This window comes from Carcharhinus amblyrhynchos, chromosome 6 (assembly GCF_965287045.1).
Source record: "Carcharhinus amblyrhynchos chromosome 6, sCarAmb.v2.hapA, whole genome shotgun sequence".
Taxonomy (NCBI): Eukaryota; Metazoa; Chordata; class Chondrichthyes; order Carcharhiniformes; family Carcharhinidae; genus Carcharhinus; species Carcharhinus amblyrhynchos.
This window is the reverse complement of record NC_137329.1, coordinates 51,772,206-51,790,657: the sequence shown is the minus strand read 5'-3', so window position 1 is coordinate 51,790,657 and position 18,452 is coordinate 51,772,206. Positions and strand designations below refer to the sequence as shown.

General features: G+C 42.4%; 1 protein-coding gene across 3 annotated transcripts in view; it reads left to right on the top strand.

The window, feature by feature from the left end:
- The window catches only part of LOC145343918 (mitochondrial glutamate carrier 1-like), a 117,052-nt gene that overhangs the window by 82,080 nt on the left and 16,520 nt on the right, over positions 1-18,452 (top strand). For all 3 annotated transcript variants that reach the window (XM_080190449.1, XM_080190450.1, XM_080190451.1), the window contains one exon: positions 15,212-15,330. In XM_080190449.1, coding sequence (XP_080046575.1) covers positions 15,212-15,330 — 119 coding nt within the window. The remainder of the gene's footprint in view (positions 1-15,211; positions 15,331-18,452) is intronic.

Below are 18,452 nucleotides of genomic sequence, written 5' to 3'. Positions count from 1 at the left end.
AATCAGTTAATGGAAAGAAATTGCAGGCACCCTGAGAGCAATCATTTTAATAGCCAGGTTCTTGAAATGGCAAAAAAATTGTAAATGTTTTCAATAATTTGTTTCACCTCAAAATTTGTCAGCATTAGATTTTAGACAGTTCCGAGTTCCCTTGCCTAGCCAAAAATGAGGAAATCTACCCGGTGAATGCTAGAAATAGGAACTTTAGTGGAAGAACTTGAATGCTGTTTCTTTAATAACTGTGCATTCTATTATCATGGCCATGATTGTCCCAAATGGAATCTAAGTACTGCTGCCGGTGGGAAAATCGGTGTGTTTCCTGTTGGCAATGGCAACGCTACTAGAGGGGATTCAGTGAGTTTAAAACTGAAAGAAATGCCCTTGCAGGAATCACGCCGAGTCAAACATGCCAGAGGCTCCCGAATTGGGGATCAGCTGCTCAGCTAACACACAAGAACACATCCTGCTTTTCCTTCTTTGAAGAGTAACCCAGTCTCACATTAATGCTGGAAACATTTCATCTTGGATCTTTTCAGACCAATATTTTTGAGTTACAACTGTAGCTTTACCTCTGACAGTCCCAATGGCAACAAAAACCCCAAAAAAATCATTTAAGTAACTGAACTGCTCCCCAAAAATTTAGTATATCACAAGACTAATTAGATGCTCCATGCAATGTTCGTGAAAAACATGTGTTATAATTGATTCAGACCTGCAGTTTTTCCCATGACAACTGCATGTCAATCTCAATCTTTCATACATACATATGATAATATGATGAGGTGTTATTCTGAAATTGTACCTAGTACAGGAACATCAGGGTGGCACAGTGCACTAGGGTTTTGAGCTTGTATACAATAAAGCAGAGATACAGATTAGCGCATATAAAGTCTCACGGGTTTCCAATCTCACCTAATCATTGGAAGGCAAGCACTCCCCACATAGGGAGGAAGAATTACCCCAATACCTTTTGCCTTTGCATAACCCCTTGTGACCAACTGTCCAAACATCTTTCTTGTAGATGCTGAAAATAATGAGAAAATCATCGTAAAAAGACTTGCATTCTTGCACAGCACCCTGTCATATCTGAATGCTTAAGAGTTACAGTGAAATATTATGAACAGTAAGTAGGTGAACACTGATGAGGAGAAAGCAAAATTGTGTAGGAAGAGTTTGATGCTTTAGTTAGCAGTTTACTCGTGTAGGATCTGGCATGTTTGTTAAGTGTGGTAGTGCCATAACTCTAAGGTCAATTTCAAATCTAAGGTAACCACAACAAAAGTCAGACTTGCGAAACTTCTAAGAACCAATGTTCAAATAATCACAATTCCACATCCTCATCTCATACGTCAATGGCAGAATTATTTGGTTGTCTTATTTCATTATTATGAATAGTCCATCTGATGGTCATACTGGATGAAGTGAGGAGATTGACTTTAGATGTATAGGAAAAAAAAAAGCAGAGGAGGTGGCAATTCAGCCCATCAGATGTCTGCCAACTGAGAGATTCATTTTTCAGCCCTTGGCAGTAGCTTAGTAAAGTATGGTACTTTTAATGGATAACCGTATGCTGCATGTTTTAGAAGCTTTCTGCTTCTAACCTCACTCTCTGGTTAAAATAATTGCCTCTCAATTCCCCTTTAATCTTTCAGCCTATCACTTTTAATCTATGCTGTCTGGTGATTCCTCTGCTTTTAGAAATAGGTCCTTCCATTTCCACTCTATCAAGACCCCGTCAAATTTTGATGTGCTTCAATTAAATCTTCCCTCAGCTGCCTCCAATCTTAAAGGTAAAAACTCTCGCCTATCTAATCCTGAAGTTTGGATGAGTTTTAAAAAAATAAACAACAAGAGAAAAAGGTGGTAATATGAAGTTCATGGGTTCAGTGAGAAGTTTTGCAAAGTAAAAGAAGCCAGTGGTGAAAAAAACAGTACTAGAATGCATATCTGCTTTTTAGGAAAAGAAAGCAATGCTGTTTCTCAAGTAGTGAGTAGAAGCTGCCTGCAACTAATTAGTTTGGGTGAGAGATAGTCTTGCAAACCAAACCTATATTCTTGTAACTGCAGAGTTTCATCATTAGTAAAAAATCAATATAAATGTATTTTGAATGAAATGTTTGAGACAAAATAATCACCCAGTATAGGGCTCAAAACCATGGCCCTGGGATAAAGGGTCCCATTGGCCACCAACCAAACTAGTTGACTGTGTATGAATTCCTTGCATAAGGCCTTTTCAACTTGTTCCTATAAATCAAAGGAGAAGAGTCATTTAATGGTTTAAGGTGCAGTGTTAAACTGGCCTTCCTGTAGCGTTAAATTAGCATGGGAACAAAATGCATGCATCCACCATCTTATTGTAGAATTTGTACTTGTGTCAATGAGCGCATTGTGGACTGAGTGTGGATATGTAACTGTTCCTGAAACCTTACCGGTTGACAGCATGAGTGAGAGTGCCAAATTAATTTCCCAACATGCACAGGCCTTGGGTGAGATTTTCCAGCCGTTCATGCTAGCGGGATCATCTCCTGCTCCTGGCAAGTTCCTGCCACAGATGCCCCGTTGATAGCAGTGGGACCAAAGATCCCACTGCTGGACAATGGCAGGCTCCCTCCCCTGCTGCAAAACATGCTGTGGGGGGAGCAGAAAATCCCATCCCTTGTGTGCCTTTATGTATTTTCATCAACTTAACCTGCTCTACTTTTTCATGAAAACCTCAATGAGTGGATGCCAACTGCAGCCTGGTGCGGTTTTCTAGTACTGGGCTTCACAGAGTTAAAGGGTTGGCCTGTCTTAACTGCTAGCAAAGTTGCAATTCGTATGGCATTAAAGACATAATGTGGAGATGCTGGTGTTGGACTGGGGTAAACACAATAAGAAATCTCACAACACCAGGTTAAAGTCTAACAGGTTTATTTGGTAACAAAAGCTACTAGCTTTTGGAGCGCTGCTGCTTTGTTAGGTAACTCCCACTTAACTGACAAAGGAGCAGTGCTCCAAAAGCTGGTGGCTTTTGCTACCAAATAAACTTGTCGGGAGTTTAACTTGGTGTTGTGAGACTTACTGTATAAAAGACATGGCTAAACAGCTACTAAATTTCTGAACATGCAACAGAAGGATTAACACCTGCCCATGTGCTAGATTCACATTGAGGTAAATTCCTGTCATGAAGGTGAAATAAGTGCAAGAAGGGAGTTGCGCTGACTTTTCACTCAACACCTGGAAGCATCAGCTTTTGGGTTGAGAATCAAATAGCTGCTGTAGAGTCACCATACGTTGAAGTATAGGACATGTCCATGCTGAAATCAGAATGATCATGGTAATGCACTCGTGCATTTTAATGATGAGCTGTGCAAGACACTACAGAAGGTACCTGGTACCCGTCACCGACTTCACAAGGATTCAAAACCTCGACTCGTCAGTGGCCAAGTAACCAGCTTGTGACTGTCTGCCTTGAAGCTGGAGGTTAATGGGATTTCTTTAGCATTGAAAGCAGCTTCAAAGATAGGGACCTAGCCAAATCTCTGTGGTAGACTCAGTAATCTAGTATTGGAGCTATGCTGTCCTACACCATCCCAAGGCACTGTTGATGATCAGTGAGCCACACTGCTGGAAAGACGAACATGTCTCTAGAAGGTGGGATCCTTTCCTTTCACTTGAAGTTGACCCTGCAGGCCTAATCCTGAATCAGATGGCCTTAGCTGAAGAAAGGTTAGGAAACCTACAACTGACAATACTAAGTTTAAGTTTATTTATTTATTAGTGTCGCAAGTAGGCTGTGTTGAAGTTACTGAGAGAATCTCCTAATCGCCACACTCCAGCACCTGTTTGGGCACACTGAGGGAGAATTTAGCACAGTCGATACACCTTTTGGACTATGGGAGGAAACCAGAGCACCCAGAGGAAACTCACGCAGACATGGGGAAAATCTGCAGACTCCACATTGGTAGTGACCCAAGCCGCAAATCGAACCCAGATCCCCTGGTGTCATGAGGCAGCAGTGCTAACCATTGTGCGACCATTACTCGCAGGTAATAGTTGGTTAGATTGCAGCAGTAAACTTGGGGAAAACCTGAAGTCATGGGCTAGCTTACACTCTCTCCCTAACCTTAAGTAATTGGAAAATGTCTTATGAGAGAAAGATAATGCACTCAATTTTGAGCCTGACAATGGGTGTAGATTTCTAATTCGTTCATTTTGGAGAGTTTTTAATATATCAGAAGACGTGGCTTTTCTGAGTGACCCCATATGATTATAACTTGGTGAATTTCAAGTGATGGTATCTCTTGGTTCAGGAAAAAATGGCATTTAAGCCCATTGCAGCAATGGTAAAATAAGGGGTAGAGGATACTGTCTTTCCCAAATTCTTAAAAACCTTGATGTGGTTTGTTGTTATGGACTACACAATTTTACTGTTCCAGATAACGTGGGCAGTATTTGAAGAATCATGAAAAGCTGAATTATTTTAGCTTTGATTTTTTTTTAAATCCCAATTCTTTTTCTGGATCTAGCTTTGTTTGGTATTAACTTGTTTTAACCTTGTAGACAGTCAAAGTTATTTGCAGCTCTGGCTGACTCAGATCCCTATGGAGAAGCTAGCAGATGCTCTTGCACGTAATCACATTGGTTGTTTCCGACATGTGAGAAGCTGGTGACTGGGGGATGGGAGATACAGAATAACACAAAGAAGCACTCTCTCTCTCTCTCTCTCTCAAATCTCACACTTAAAAATCCTGTTGCTTAAGCTTCCAATGTGACTTGGTCTGTGGAATGGTCTATGTCTTGTGGTTTATCTGCATTATTTGCTTATTGTTAACCTTCAGTACCAGATTGTTATTGCATAACTGGGAAAAATCTAAATGTCATCTTGCCCTTTCCATTCCAGTTGCAGCCATGGAGTGTTGTACAGAAAACAAATCTGAATTAATTAATTTTCTTACGATGAATTTTTGAGCAAAGCCTTTGAACAAAATTCTCAGGAAATGTGCCCAATATTTAACAGGACGGAAATGGATCCTCCTTTACATATATTGATCATTTCTGTTAATTTGTTAGTTTTCATATATTAATATAAAAAAGAATCTTGGGAGCACAGCCCTGGCGCTGTCCATTTATCGTGACTAAAGTCATGCTGGCTTTCAGGACTAAAGTGCAATGAAAAGGTCCCAGAAGACATTGTTTGGCATCACAAATTTAACACGTTGCAAGAAAGAGTCACACTTGCTGTTCCGCATGACTGATCCAAACTTGAGTAATGACTTTACCAAACATGATATGACCAGATTAAATAGTGACAGTAAGGACTTGCTCAGATTTTTAAAAAAATTACTTAATTTGTTTTGGGCACAAATCAGGGCTTGTTTTCATGGTAAACCTCATATTTCCCTGAACCTGCTTTCCCCAATAAATGTAACCAAAATTGGTTTTCTTATTTTAATGAGTTTTTTGACCTTACTGCTCTGTAGGCACTGACACTTAAGTACAGGTTGTATGCAAAATGTCATCAAAATTGCGAATGGAAGTTTGGCCTTTTTCATGGGAGCTGTAATGTAAAGGAGAGGGAGTGATGCTTCAGTTGGTCAGATCCTATCTTGAATACCGTGTTCAGTTTTGGGCAACAAATTTCAACAAAGTTATATTGTCTTTGAAGGGAATGTAGAATAGATGACACATGTTAAATCATTTTTAGCTTGAGTTTAGATGGTTGAGAGATGCTCTACCCAAGGTATTTAAAATGATGAAAGGATGTAATAGGATAGATGCAAAGGAGTTATTTCCTCTTGTGGAGGAAATCGGGAATAAAGGGGTACAATCTTTATGTTAGACCCCTGCCATTGAGAAATGAATCAGAAAGTGCCATTTCACACACAGCTGGTGAAGCTCTGAAACTTTATTTTCCAGCCGCCGCTGCCTCCCCCCTCCCCCCACCCGCTTCTTTCCCAAAATGTGTTGAAGTTTTCAGAACTGAGATTAAATTGTTGTTCATGGATACATAACAGAGATGGGAAAATGGAGTTTTAAATGATTTAACTGAATGAAGTAGATGCAAAGAGATGAATGACCTATTCTCCTACACCTCACCACTGGCTAGTCTTAATGTTTTGGTAAGCTGTCTAGCTTTAGATTGCAATGCAGCCAACTCCAATTTCCTTTGCACAGGTTCCAGTGGGAAATCGCAGAATGATGAATAGGAGTTGATATTCACACCAGCCCTGCACCCTCCAGTCAGTAACTCAGGCAGATATCAGATTCCATCTGTGATTTAAACCCAAACTGGAGTAATGCCATCACCCAGAAAAGTATTGCCAATGTTTTATAGTGTTGTCAGGTGCATTCAGTCATGGGGGATTCTGGACCTTGATTCTAAATACAAATCTTCAGAGTCCGCAAAGTCAATCTGAGTTAAAAAATAGATTACTGCTGTAACTTGACAATGTAAAGCATTGAATAATTTGATCTAATGCAAATTATGTAACTGTTAAGTCTGAATGTGTATATGTTGGCGAAAGGTGCAAAAATGCTAGCATTTATTGAGAAAAATGTAGTTAATACAAGCAGTTGATAGAAGAAGGACCATGGGGTTTGAGATTGGCTGAAATAAAATCAGGAAAGAAATAAAACATGCTGCAAAATCACTCAGTTTTCCATTGTCATATAGCCAAGGTTCACTTTCTTTGTTTGTAATAATAGAATTCCATAGAATAACCATCTTGTAATAATCCTTACAAAAAGAGAAATATGGTTAATCATATTATTGACAAGCAAAGGAATACAGGCTATCTGCATGTTTTTTAAATACATGACTACTGTAGCAAGTCACTAGATTGCAAAATCATAACTGTGAGGATTAGCTGGTTTATTTTGGCTGGCTTTAGTGATGAAAGCCCCAGAGATGAGTTGAACCAATCTATTTTGGTAGGTTGGCTAGATAAAGGAATGTATAATGAGTTTTCTAATCTCGGTCTGACCAGCAGTATGGGTGTTAAAATTGGCATCAGCCAGGATCCTTTGCTGGCATCTTGATTATTAGCCAGTAACCCATGCTAAAGTGGAAAATATACCTGTAAAATTAAAGAGAATATTCATTGCCTTAAGGGATTTCTTTGATGCTATAGCCATGCAGTTCCAGGCTGCGGTAACGAACATGGTGAGCATTAAGAACATAAGAAATAGGAGCAGGAGTAGGCCAACTAGCCCTTCGAGCCTGCCCCGCCATTCAATAAGATCATGGCTGATCTGTCGTGGCTCAGGTCCACATTCCCGCCCTCTCCCCATAACCCTTAATCCCCTCTCTCATCAAAAACCCATCAACCTGCATCTTAAAAATATTTAGCAAGGCAGCCTCCACCACTTCAACGGGCAGAGAATTCCAGAGATTCACCACCCTTTGAGTGAAGAAGTTCCTCCTCAACTCTGTTCTAAACCGCCCCCCCCCCCCCCCCCCTTATCTTGAGGCTATGCCCCCTAGTCCTACTATCCTTTCTGAGCGGGAAGAGTCTCTCCACCTCTATCCTATCCATCCCATTCATCATCTTATACGCCTCAATGAGATCTCCCCTCATTCTTCTAAACTCTGACGAGTACAAGCCTAATCTATTCAGCCTCTCCTCATAGCTCAACCCCCTCAACTCCGGCATCAGCCTAGTAAACCTCCTCTGCACTCCCTCCAAGGCTAAAATATCCTTGTGTAAGTACGGCGCCCAAAACTGCACACAGTACTCCAGCTGTGGCCTCACCAATGCCCTATACAGCCGCAGCAAGACCTCCCTACTTTTATATTCAATCCCCCTCGCGATGAAGGCCAGTATCCCATTTGCCTTCCTGACCACCTGCTGCACCTGCAAGCTGGGTTTTTGCGACTCATGCACAAGGACCCCGAGGTCCCTCTGCACCGTCGCCTGCTGCAGTTTTTCGCCACGTAAGTAATAATCCTTCCTACCATTATTCCTACCAAAGTGGACCACCTCGCACTTGCCAACATTAAACTCCATTTGCCAGTTGACTGGATAATCTCCTCTCATTATTGATGCATACACTTGAGCTTCTCGCTTAATGCTGCAGCACCATAAATTTATTCTGCAGTTATATCAAAGTTAGTATGTAGCGGAAGACCTGAAGTAGCATCTTATGGCCTATGTGTTCTTAGATTATATGGATATTAGTGACTAATAGAAGTATTATCAAGCTTATGGGGTTTGTAAAAAAAATTCTAATTGAAAATGCAATGAGCAATGTTCAACAAAATCTGCCCAGGGAGCACAAAGGATGTAATTCTTCTACATAGATGCATATAATTCCCAGTTTAGGTTATGGATATAAAAAAGCAATGTCTTGCTTAGAAGAAAACTTTAGGGTTTCTTACCCATTCCCAGTACATTCAAGATCTGTATTGTCATTGCCCAAAAGTGCTCTATGTTGTGCTACAGTTTTGTTTTTCATTATTTATCTTGGATCACTAGAAAGCCTATCAAGTTGGTTTAAACTGAAAGACTTGCCTTTATACAGTGGCTTTCAAACCTCAAGTGTCCCAAAGTATTTAAAACACTCTTGGAAGTGTGTTCACTCTTGTTTTGGGGGTGTTATGTTAGCATAGATATAGGATTGATATGTGAACAAGAAATAAAGAATCAGGATGAATGGATCATTTTCAGGTTGGCAACGCATAACCAGTGGAGTACTGTAGGGATCATTGTGTGAGCTGCAACTATTTACAGTCCATATTAATGACTCAGACACTGACAGTCCATAGATTAGGAAAGCAATACAAAGATTCTGCAAAGGCATATAGAGAGGTTAGTGAGTGGAGGAAAATGTGACAGACGGAGTATAATGTAAGCTTGCCCACTTTGGCAAGAAGTATAGAAAAGCAGAATGCTGCAAAGCAGAGGGATCTAGGTACCCTGGTGCATGAATGACAAAAAGCTGGTATGTGGGTATAGCAAGTAATTAGGAAGGCAAATAGCAGATGGCCTTTACCTGAAAGGGATGTGGAGAAAAAAAAATAGGGAAGTTTGTAACAATTGCACAGGACATTATTGTGATCACATCTAGAATATTGTGCAGAGTTTTATTCTCCTTACTTGACGGATATGTTTTGTAGTGAAAGCTGCTTAGAGTAGGTTCACTCAGCTGATTCCTGGGATGAAGGAAAGGTGGAACAGGTTGGCCCACATTGGAATTTAGTAGAAAAGTGACCTTAATGAAACATACAAGATCCTGCAGGTTTTTTCCATCAGATGAATGCTGAGAGAATGTTTTCCTCCTTGGGGAATATAGAACTAGGGGACACAGTTTTCCATTAAAGACTGAGGTGAGGGTAGTTAAGTCTTTGGAATTCTCTTCCTGTGGAAGCAGGGTCATTGAAAGGTTGAATTGAAATTTTGATTTACAGTGAAGTTGAGAGTTTAAGTTTGAGGAGGGAGCGGGGCAGGAGAGAGGCAGGAAGGAAAGTGGAGTTAAGGCCACAATCAGATCAGCCATAATCTTAATGAAAGGTGGAACAGGCACAGGGGACGAATGTCACATTCCTGCTCCTATTTCTTATTATCCTAAGTAATGGAAGAAAAATGACGATTTGCAGGTAGGTTCCACAAATAGCAAGTACTGACGTGTTGGCTTAGATTATGTGCTCAAGTACCTGGAGTGGAACTTAAAAGACAACAGCCAGGATTCTCCCAAAAAAATTTTCCAAGTGTCAAATTCATGTAAAAATTTGCTTTTTTTTTATCAGTGGGATTTCCAAAATGAATCTCCCACACTCAGTGCATCACAGAGGTTCACTTTGAAAATCGGGCCTGTTCCCTCTGGAGAGGCCGGCAGCATAGCGCTGAGCAGGCTACTGCACACGCGCTGATCTGTCAGACGGAGATCAGCGCATGCGCAGGTGACCCCACGCTGCCGGCCTCCCGGTCACTGGCCAGAGCAATGACTAGTCAGTACTCACATCACTGGCCGTGCAACTCCTCCACACGCTTCCTGCCACCCCCCCTCCTTCCCCGCTCCAAGCACTGATGCTCAGTGGGCAGTGCCAAGGTACCCATTGGTATTGCCAGTTTGCCTCTTGGGCTAGGAGGCCGAGCTGGCAGTGCCTGGAGTCACTCCCACCCCCCCCCTTACTCCTGACTTCCTAGGGTGGGGCTGGCCTTCCTTCAATCCAATGGGGTCGGGCTGCCAGCACCCTGTTAGAGAGGAGCTGTTGTAAATGGCGCTGGAGTGAAACACTCCTGGTGACTGGGGAGAGGCTGTCTCCGGGCCTGCTAATATTCAAATGGTGATTGAAATATTTTAATCAGACAAGTATAGTACCAACTGAGCCAAGACTGACATCTTATTGTTGGGTTATGTTTTTTTTGAAGCTTTTCTCTCACACCCAATTGCAATGCAATTTGCAAAATCATCTGTCATGACAAATTTCAGATGCCTCCAAGGAATTTACTATGTCTAATTAATCTGTAAAGATGATTTGTGGTCCATCCAGTTGAATTGTTGGAAGCTTCAAGTGCATGACCCAAGCTGTTGAAAAAAATGCAATTCCTATTTAATGTTTTTGTGTCATCAAGCTGAGAGATGTCAGTGCTAGGGAATTGAGCAATTTGGGGCATCCATTGTCAGCATTATACAGTCCCAATGCAAGTATGTAATTTGACTTGGTTAAGAGTACCAGGCTATCTGCTTTACCCTGACAGATGGGGTGAAAGTGGAAAAAGGCAGAACATTGGTGAATTTAAATTTTCTGTGGATTATACGACGCACTTGATATTCAGTGTTATCTAAATCAGTGAAATTGAATATCAGCCAGGGTTTAGAACAGGTAACTGATACCCAGCTGTTTTGCCTACCCATCTGTTTGTCTTTAATATATTTTATCCTTTGACTTGGAAGAACATCTCCATTTATACCAACACATATTACCACTTCTAAACTTTGATTAAGAGTGAATATGGATGTCTGGGCTTTGTGAAGTTACTCACTTTGGGATTGGATTCAATAAGAGCCTTAAAGTTAGTGAAGAAAGGACTTTATTATGCTACTAATCAGAATAGAATCAGACCCAACTATTGGAATTGAAAGAGAAACTTACTAAACCATCAAACTGCTCAGCCCTCTAGGAGAAACATGACTTCTGAGAAATGGGAATACTCCTAAATCAAACCTAAGGCCTGAAATTGAATCATTACAATTGGGGACCTTTAAAATGACCAAACTTTTTGTCACCTGGGTTATTGTCTCCTTTGGCTGGCTGATTGTTATGTTCAACTCCACTCGAGTATGTTGTGCTCCATCAAAGACAGTATATAAATTAAAGTTGTGTTTCCTTTATTCTTTCTTGGGATGTGGGTGCTGCTGGCTGTTGTTGTATTCATGCCTTCATTGTCTTGAGGATGGTTCATGGTGATTTCAAATGCATCTTGCTGTCTGTTTCCAGGATTTGCTTCAAGGTAATGTTAATGTATCACTGTCAATACTCTTGACTCAAACGGGGTAGCAGTGTAATATCTAAACGGGATCAAGTTGGAAACAAATGGGTCATGACCATTCTTAGTTCTGTCTCAGTGCTAGCTCAAGCCTTTAGGGTCGGCCCTACATTCAATTCTCATTCTCATAAGTAGGTTACTAATATTATCTTTTGGGGAAATTGAGTAAATGGTCTTTCCTACTCTTCTGTATTCAGATGAATGAAGCTGTTCAGACTCAAGTGGCCGCATTTACCTCAACAAGCTGACTGAGTTATTTATATAGGAGCAACCGCCAAATCCCACTTCCAAATGTAAGCTGCATTTCTATACCTCGGTCATTCACCAATCCCACTACTTCCCATTGAGTAGTAGTTAATAAAGCTGAAGATCTTCATGCTTGGCTATCCTATGAATTGGATGCAACCCAATAACCAAAACTTTGAACTCAAAATGCGTATGTGATAAATTCAGCATCTAGTCTGAAATTAATACAAAGCTAGAAGGTCCTGTCTTCAAATCTCAGTCTTGTTGAGTTATTTGATTGCCAACGGAGTGCTAGAATTTGCCTCTGTATGCCTGGGTTAGGAATGGGGATATAAGCCAACATTCCTGCCTCTGATTGCTATCCAGTGGTATGGTGACACAGTAGCTGGCACTTCTGCCTCACAGCACCAAGGACCCAGGTTTGATTCCTGGCTCCAGTCACTGTCTGTGCGGAGTCTGCATGTTCTCTCCGTGTCTGCGTGGGTTTCCTCTGGCTACTCCCAGTTTCCTCCCACAATTCGAAAGACATGCTGGTTAGATGCATTGGCCATGCTAAATTTCCCCTCAGTGTACCTGAACAGGCACCAGAGTATGGCAACAAGGGATTTTCACAGAAATTTTATTGCAGTGTTAATGTAAAGCTTACTTGTGACACTAATAAATGAACTTTCAAAACTTTGGAAATGGTATATGTCTGAGTAATAATGAAGGCATGTTCAGGTTTGAGCGTTATTACCTTCCATTGTCAAATAAGCTGAGGACTATTAAACTTCTACCAGAAGCATTATGTCTTTGCCAGTTGGACTGTACTTCAACAAGGGTTTAGCACATGAGAAACGAGGAAGAAGATTGCAAACAAACCAATGCAGACCATAAGGCAAAGTTCTGCATGAGTATTGGACGATCAGATGGGAGGGGAATAAATTGTTAACTTATAAAGGGATTTATACTGTCAGCCCAGAATCTGGGGATTGTTGAACTCTGTATTAGATATCGAGAGGAGCGAATGCTGTGGTTCAACATGTTGGAGAGGTTTATATTGATAACGTAGAGCTCCTTTAACACATCAGTCCAAGTGTGACCCATCATCTGCTACAAATGATCTCATGGGACATGACAAAAAGGGTGGGGGATTTTCCGGCCTTCCCACAGCATTGTTCCCAGTAGTGGGAGGTGGCATATCATTGACCAGCAGTGGAATCTTTTGGTCTTGCTGCTATCGATGGGATTTCCCATCGACTCCACCCCTTGCCGCCAGGAAACCCACACTGGAGATGTGCGTCAGCAGAAACAGAAGATCTTACTGGCATGAACAGCCAGAAAATTCCAGTGAAGATCTTACATTCCTTAAGTAAAGGGAACAGTAGCAGAAGAGCAGTAACACTCTGTGTGAGATTGGTCTCAATTCTTCACATTGATTTAGATAAACATTCCTTCCTCTAGTGTGCCTTTTACCTTTTTAATTTTATCCACACCCACCGTGGGTCTGGATTACCAACTTTAGACTGAAGGACAACATAAGAACATAAGAACATAAGAAATAGGAGCAGGAGTAGGCCATCTAGCCCTTCGAGCCTGCCCCGCCATTCAATAAGATCATGGCTGACCTGTCGCTGCTCAGTTCCACTTTCCCGCCCTCTCCCCATAACCCTTAATCCCCTCTTTTATCAAAAACCCATCAACACAACTGGATACAGTGAATATGCCATTGCACATGCAGCTGAGCTGCCTTGAGCATATTTATCCAAATTAACTAAAATGCGATTTTTACACTTACAAGCAATGCTTAGCAATAACTAATATTTTCGTCAAATTGAGTTTAATGGTGACTTTAGACTGCTGCGTAATAGGCTGTTCTTTTCCAGACAAACATTGCCGCACAAATTCAAAACTGCAATGTTTTGTGCAGGAGTAAAACTAGAAAATCCCAGTTAATTTAGTTTTTATTTCCTACTCAGAAAATAATAAGTTTAGTCTTGATACCAATGCTATTACTGATGTATTCAACATGTGATTTTCAATTTCAGGACTTAAAAAATATTAGTTTCATGGGACGTGGGTGTCACTGGCTGAGACAGCATGCTGTCCATACCTAATGGCTCTTGAACAAGGTGTTTGCTAGGCCATTTCACAGTCAACCACATTGCTGTGGGTCTGGAGTCACATGTGGACCAGACCAGATAAGGACAGATTTCCTTCCCTAAAGAGCATTAGTGAACCAGATGGGTTATATGACAATCAACCATAATTCCATGGTCACCATTACTTAGCTGAGCTATCAAACCCAGAAATTTTAAGAATAAAAAAAATTTCTGGGTTTGATAGCTCAGCTAAGTAATGGTGACCATGGAATTATGGTTGATTGTCATATAACCCATCTGGTTCACTAATGCTCTTTAGGGAAGGAAATCTGTCCTTATCTGGTCTGGTCCACATGTGACTCCAGACCCACAGCAATGTGGTTGACTGTGAAATGGCCTAGCAAACGCCTTGCTCAAGAGCCATTAGGTATGGACAGCATGCTGTCTCAGCCAGTGACACCCACGTCCCATGAAACTAATATTTTTTAAGTCCTGAAATTGAAAATCACATGTTGAATACATCAGTAATAGCATTGGTATCAAGACTAAACTTATTATTTTCTGAGTAGGAAATAAAAACTAAATTAACTGGGATTTACACAACACTTGAAGGAAATCACAGAAAATGTCTTGCTGCCCCTGTGAATTTGGCCTTTGTTTAAAAAAAAAGTCACTGGGCTATTCCATAGTAGACATGCAATTGTTTTTGCCTTTTTTGTGGATTGTTTGAATATTTTTGCTGTATTTTTGAGTGACCTTGGGTTTATATGTCCCAATAGATGTAAATACTTTAACCAATCTAAAGTCACTTCTTTTGATTTAAGTGTCTGATGTTGCTGTGATAGGATGGTGTTTTAATTTATGTACACAAAGCAGTGTTTCAAAACTGTCAAAGGAGATACTTTCATGGCTGAGATGCTGTACTTTTTTTTTGAAAACTTCTTAGAAGTTGCATGGCTGGTAAAAGGGATTGAGACACTGTCCAGCCAGGTCTGAAACCTAGCACACATTCAAACTTTGACTGATGGATTGTGAGGTGACCATTTTTAACAGCACCAAATATCATAAGGCATGTAGCTACTGTGCAAAATGAAACACTTGTTGACAGTGAATTAAAAGTTCTGGAGGATATGATACAGGAAGGCTTTACACTCAATATTTTAACCCTTGTTGCTGTACCTGTGCTTGAAGCTAACACTAGGTAGGCAAAGTGGAATCTGATATTTGTGCCCTTGAATACAAAAATAGAAATGCGTAAGCGATCTGCTTCCCCCTCTCAAAAATACTTTTAGCAGAGCATAAATAGAGCTAGATTTTGACTGCACCTTTTAAGCTATTGATGTAGCATGAGAGGCTCAATTTTCAGTGCTTAATGTGAGATTCACTGTTATGTTCTTTTGCTTCCTTTCATAGGAAGAAGCTGACCTTGCTCAAGGAGATGCTGGCAGGTTGCGGTGCTGGGACCTGTCAAGTTATTGTAACCACCCCCATGGAGATGCTGAAGATCCAATTGCAGGATGCAGGACGTCTTGGTGTGTAGCTGTAAAACAGTAGCTTGTAATAGTACTATGGGGAGGCAATAGCCTAGTGGTATTAATAAGAACATAAGAACATAAGAAATAGGAGCAGGAGTAGGCCATCTAGCCCTTCGAGCCTGCCCCGCCATTCAATAAGATCATGGCTGATCTGTCGTGGCTCAGTTCCACTTTCCCGCCCTCTCCCCATAACCCTTAATCCCCTCTCTTATCAAAAACCCATCAACCCGCGTCTTAAAAATATTTAGCGAGGCAGCCTCCACCACTTCAACGGGCAGAGAATTCCAGAGATTCACCACCCTTTGAGTGAAGAAGTTCCTCCTCAACTCCGTTCTAAACCGCCCCCCCTTTATCTTGAGGCTGTGCCCCCTAGTCCTACTGTCCTTTCTGAGCGGGAAGAGTCTCTCCACCTCTATCCTATCCATCCCATTCATCATCTTATACGTCTCAATGAGATCTCCCCTCATTCTTCTAAACTCTAACGAGTACAAGCCTAGTTTATTCAGCCTCTCCTCATAGCTCAACCCCCTCAACTCCGGTATCAGCCTAGTAAACCTCCTCTGCACTCCCTCCAAGGCCAAAATATCTTTGCGCAGGTGCGGCGCCCAAAACTGCACACAGTACTCCAGCTGCAGCCTCACCAATGCCCTATACAGCTGCAGCAAGACCTCCCTACTTTTATATTCAATCCCCCTCGCTATGAAGGCCAGCATCCCATTTGCCTTCCTGACCACCTGCTGCACCTGCAAGCTGGGTTTTTGCAACTCATGCACAAGGACCCCGAGGTCCCTCTGCACCGTCGCCTGCTGCAGTTTTTCGCCACGTAAGTAATAATCCTTCCTACCATTCTTCCTACCAAAGTGGACCACCTCACACTTGCCAACATTAAATTCCATTTGCCATTTCCTGGCCCATTCGCCCAGCCTATCTAGATCCTTCTGCAGACTCTCCACACCCTCCGCACAATTTGCCGTTCCCCCAGTCTTGGTGTCATCAGCAAATTTCGACACCCTACACTCGGTTCCCTCCTCCAGATCATCTATATAAATGGTAAAAAGCTGAGGCCCCAGCACCGACCCCTGGGGCACTCCACTAGTCACCATCCGCCAATCCGAATAGCACCCGTTGACCCCCACTCTCTGCCTCCTATTTGACAACCAATCCTCTATCCACGCTAACACCCTACCCCCAACTCCATGTCCCTCGACCTTCTGCAATAACCTCTTGTGAGGTACTTTGTCAAATGCCTTCTGAAAATCTAGAAAGACCACATCCACCGGCTCTCCTCTATCCACTGCTCTAGACACATCCTCATAGAACTCCAGTAAATTTGTCAGACACGACTTCCCTTTAATGAAACCGTGCTGCGTCTGCTCTATCAAGCAATTCCCTTCAAGATGCCTCGCAATTTCCTCCTTAATGACAGATCCTAACATTTTACCTACCACAGACGTTAAACTAACCGGCCTATAATTCCCCGCCTTTTGCCTGGCACCCTTCTTAAACAACGGCGTAACATTAGCCGTTTTCCAATCCTCCGGCACTTCCCCGGAATCCAGCGACGTCTGGAAAATAACCGCCAAGGCATCCACTATCACCTCCGCCATTTCTTTCAGAACCCTCGGATGCATTCCATCCGGTCCTGGGGACTTGTCCACAATCAGCCCCTCCAGTCTGTCGAGCACCGCCTCTCTAGTAACAGTAATGTCATTAAGACCCTCCAGTCCTACCACCTTTCCATCGCTAACACCCGGCAAATTATTCACGTCCTCCTCCGTGAAGACAGAAACAAAAAAGTTATTCAATACCTTAGCCATATCCCCATCCCCTACCACTAGGTCCCCTTTCTCATCCTCTAAAGGACCAACGTTCACCCTAGCCAGCCTGTTCCTTTTTATATATTTATAAAAACTCTTGCTATCCTTTTTTATATTAAGTGCTAGCCCAGCTTCATAGTTTCTTTTACCCTTCTTTATCAACTTCTTTGTCAATCTTTGTTGACATTTAAACCTCTCCCAATCCTCTTCTCGCCCACTACTCTTAGCTACTCTAAATTCCTCCGCTTTTAATTTAACACTTTCCTTCACCTCCTTCGTTATCCACGGCTTATTACCTCTCCTCCTACGGTCCTTTTTGACCATCGGAATAAATTTCCGCTGAGCACCAAGAAAGATCTCCTTAAAGATCCTCCACTGCTCCTCAGCAGACCCTCCCTCCAACGCGCTCCCCCAGTCCACATTCGCCAGTTCTTCTCTCATCCTACCGTACTCCCCTCTATTCAAACAAAGTACGCGTGTCCAGGAACCCACTTTCTCCTCCTCCACCTGCACCAGAAACTCCACCATACAATGATCACTCTCCCCAAGAGGATCCTTCACCGCAAGGTCCCTAATTCTACCTGCCTCATTACATAACACCAGATCCAAGATAGCTCGCTCCCTCGTCAGCTCCAACACACACTGTTCCAGGAAACTATCCCGGCAGCATTCCAAGAACTCCTCCTCGAGCCCACCGCGTCCAACATGGGTCGACCAATCAATATGCAGATTGAAATCCCCCATAACTACGGCCGTCCCATTCCTGCACGCCGCACTTATTTGCGCGTTAACAGCCCGCCCCACCTCCAGATCATTATTCGGGGGCTTATAGACGACACCCACCAGCGTCTTCCTCCCTTTGCTGTTCCTAATCTCTACCCACAATGATTCCACGTTCTGCTCCTTGGCTCCAATATCATCCCTTGCTACCACCATGATGCTATCCTTAATCAGCAGAGCTACGCTCCCCCCCCCTCCTTTCCCTCCTGCCTATCCTTCCTAAACACTTGATAGCCCTGTACATTCAGCTCCCAGTCCCTGTCACCCTGCAGCCACGTCTCTGTAATGGCCACCAGATCATATCCATTTGTGTTGATCTGCGCCACCAGCTCATCCACTTTATTCCGAATGCTTCGTGCATTCAGATAAAGCGCTTTCATCCCAGCCTTCACCTATTTGCCGTAACGCCACCAACCATACTCACGCCCCTTACTCCCTCTATTATTGGGACATCCTCGGCCTCTTCCCTTACCTGTACCCTCTCCTTAACTTTAGACCCCGTAACATCACCTACCCTCGCAC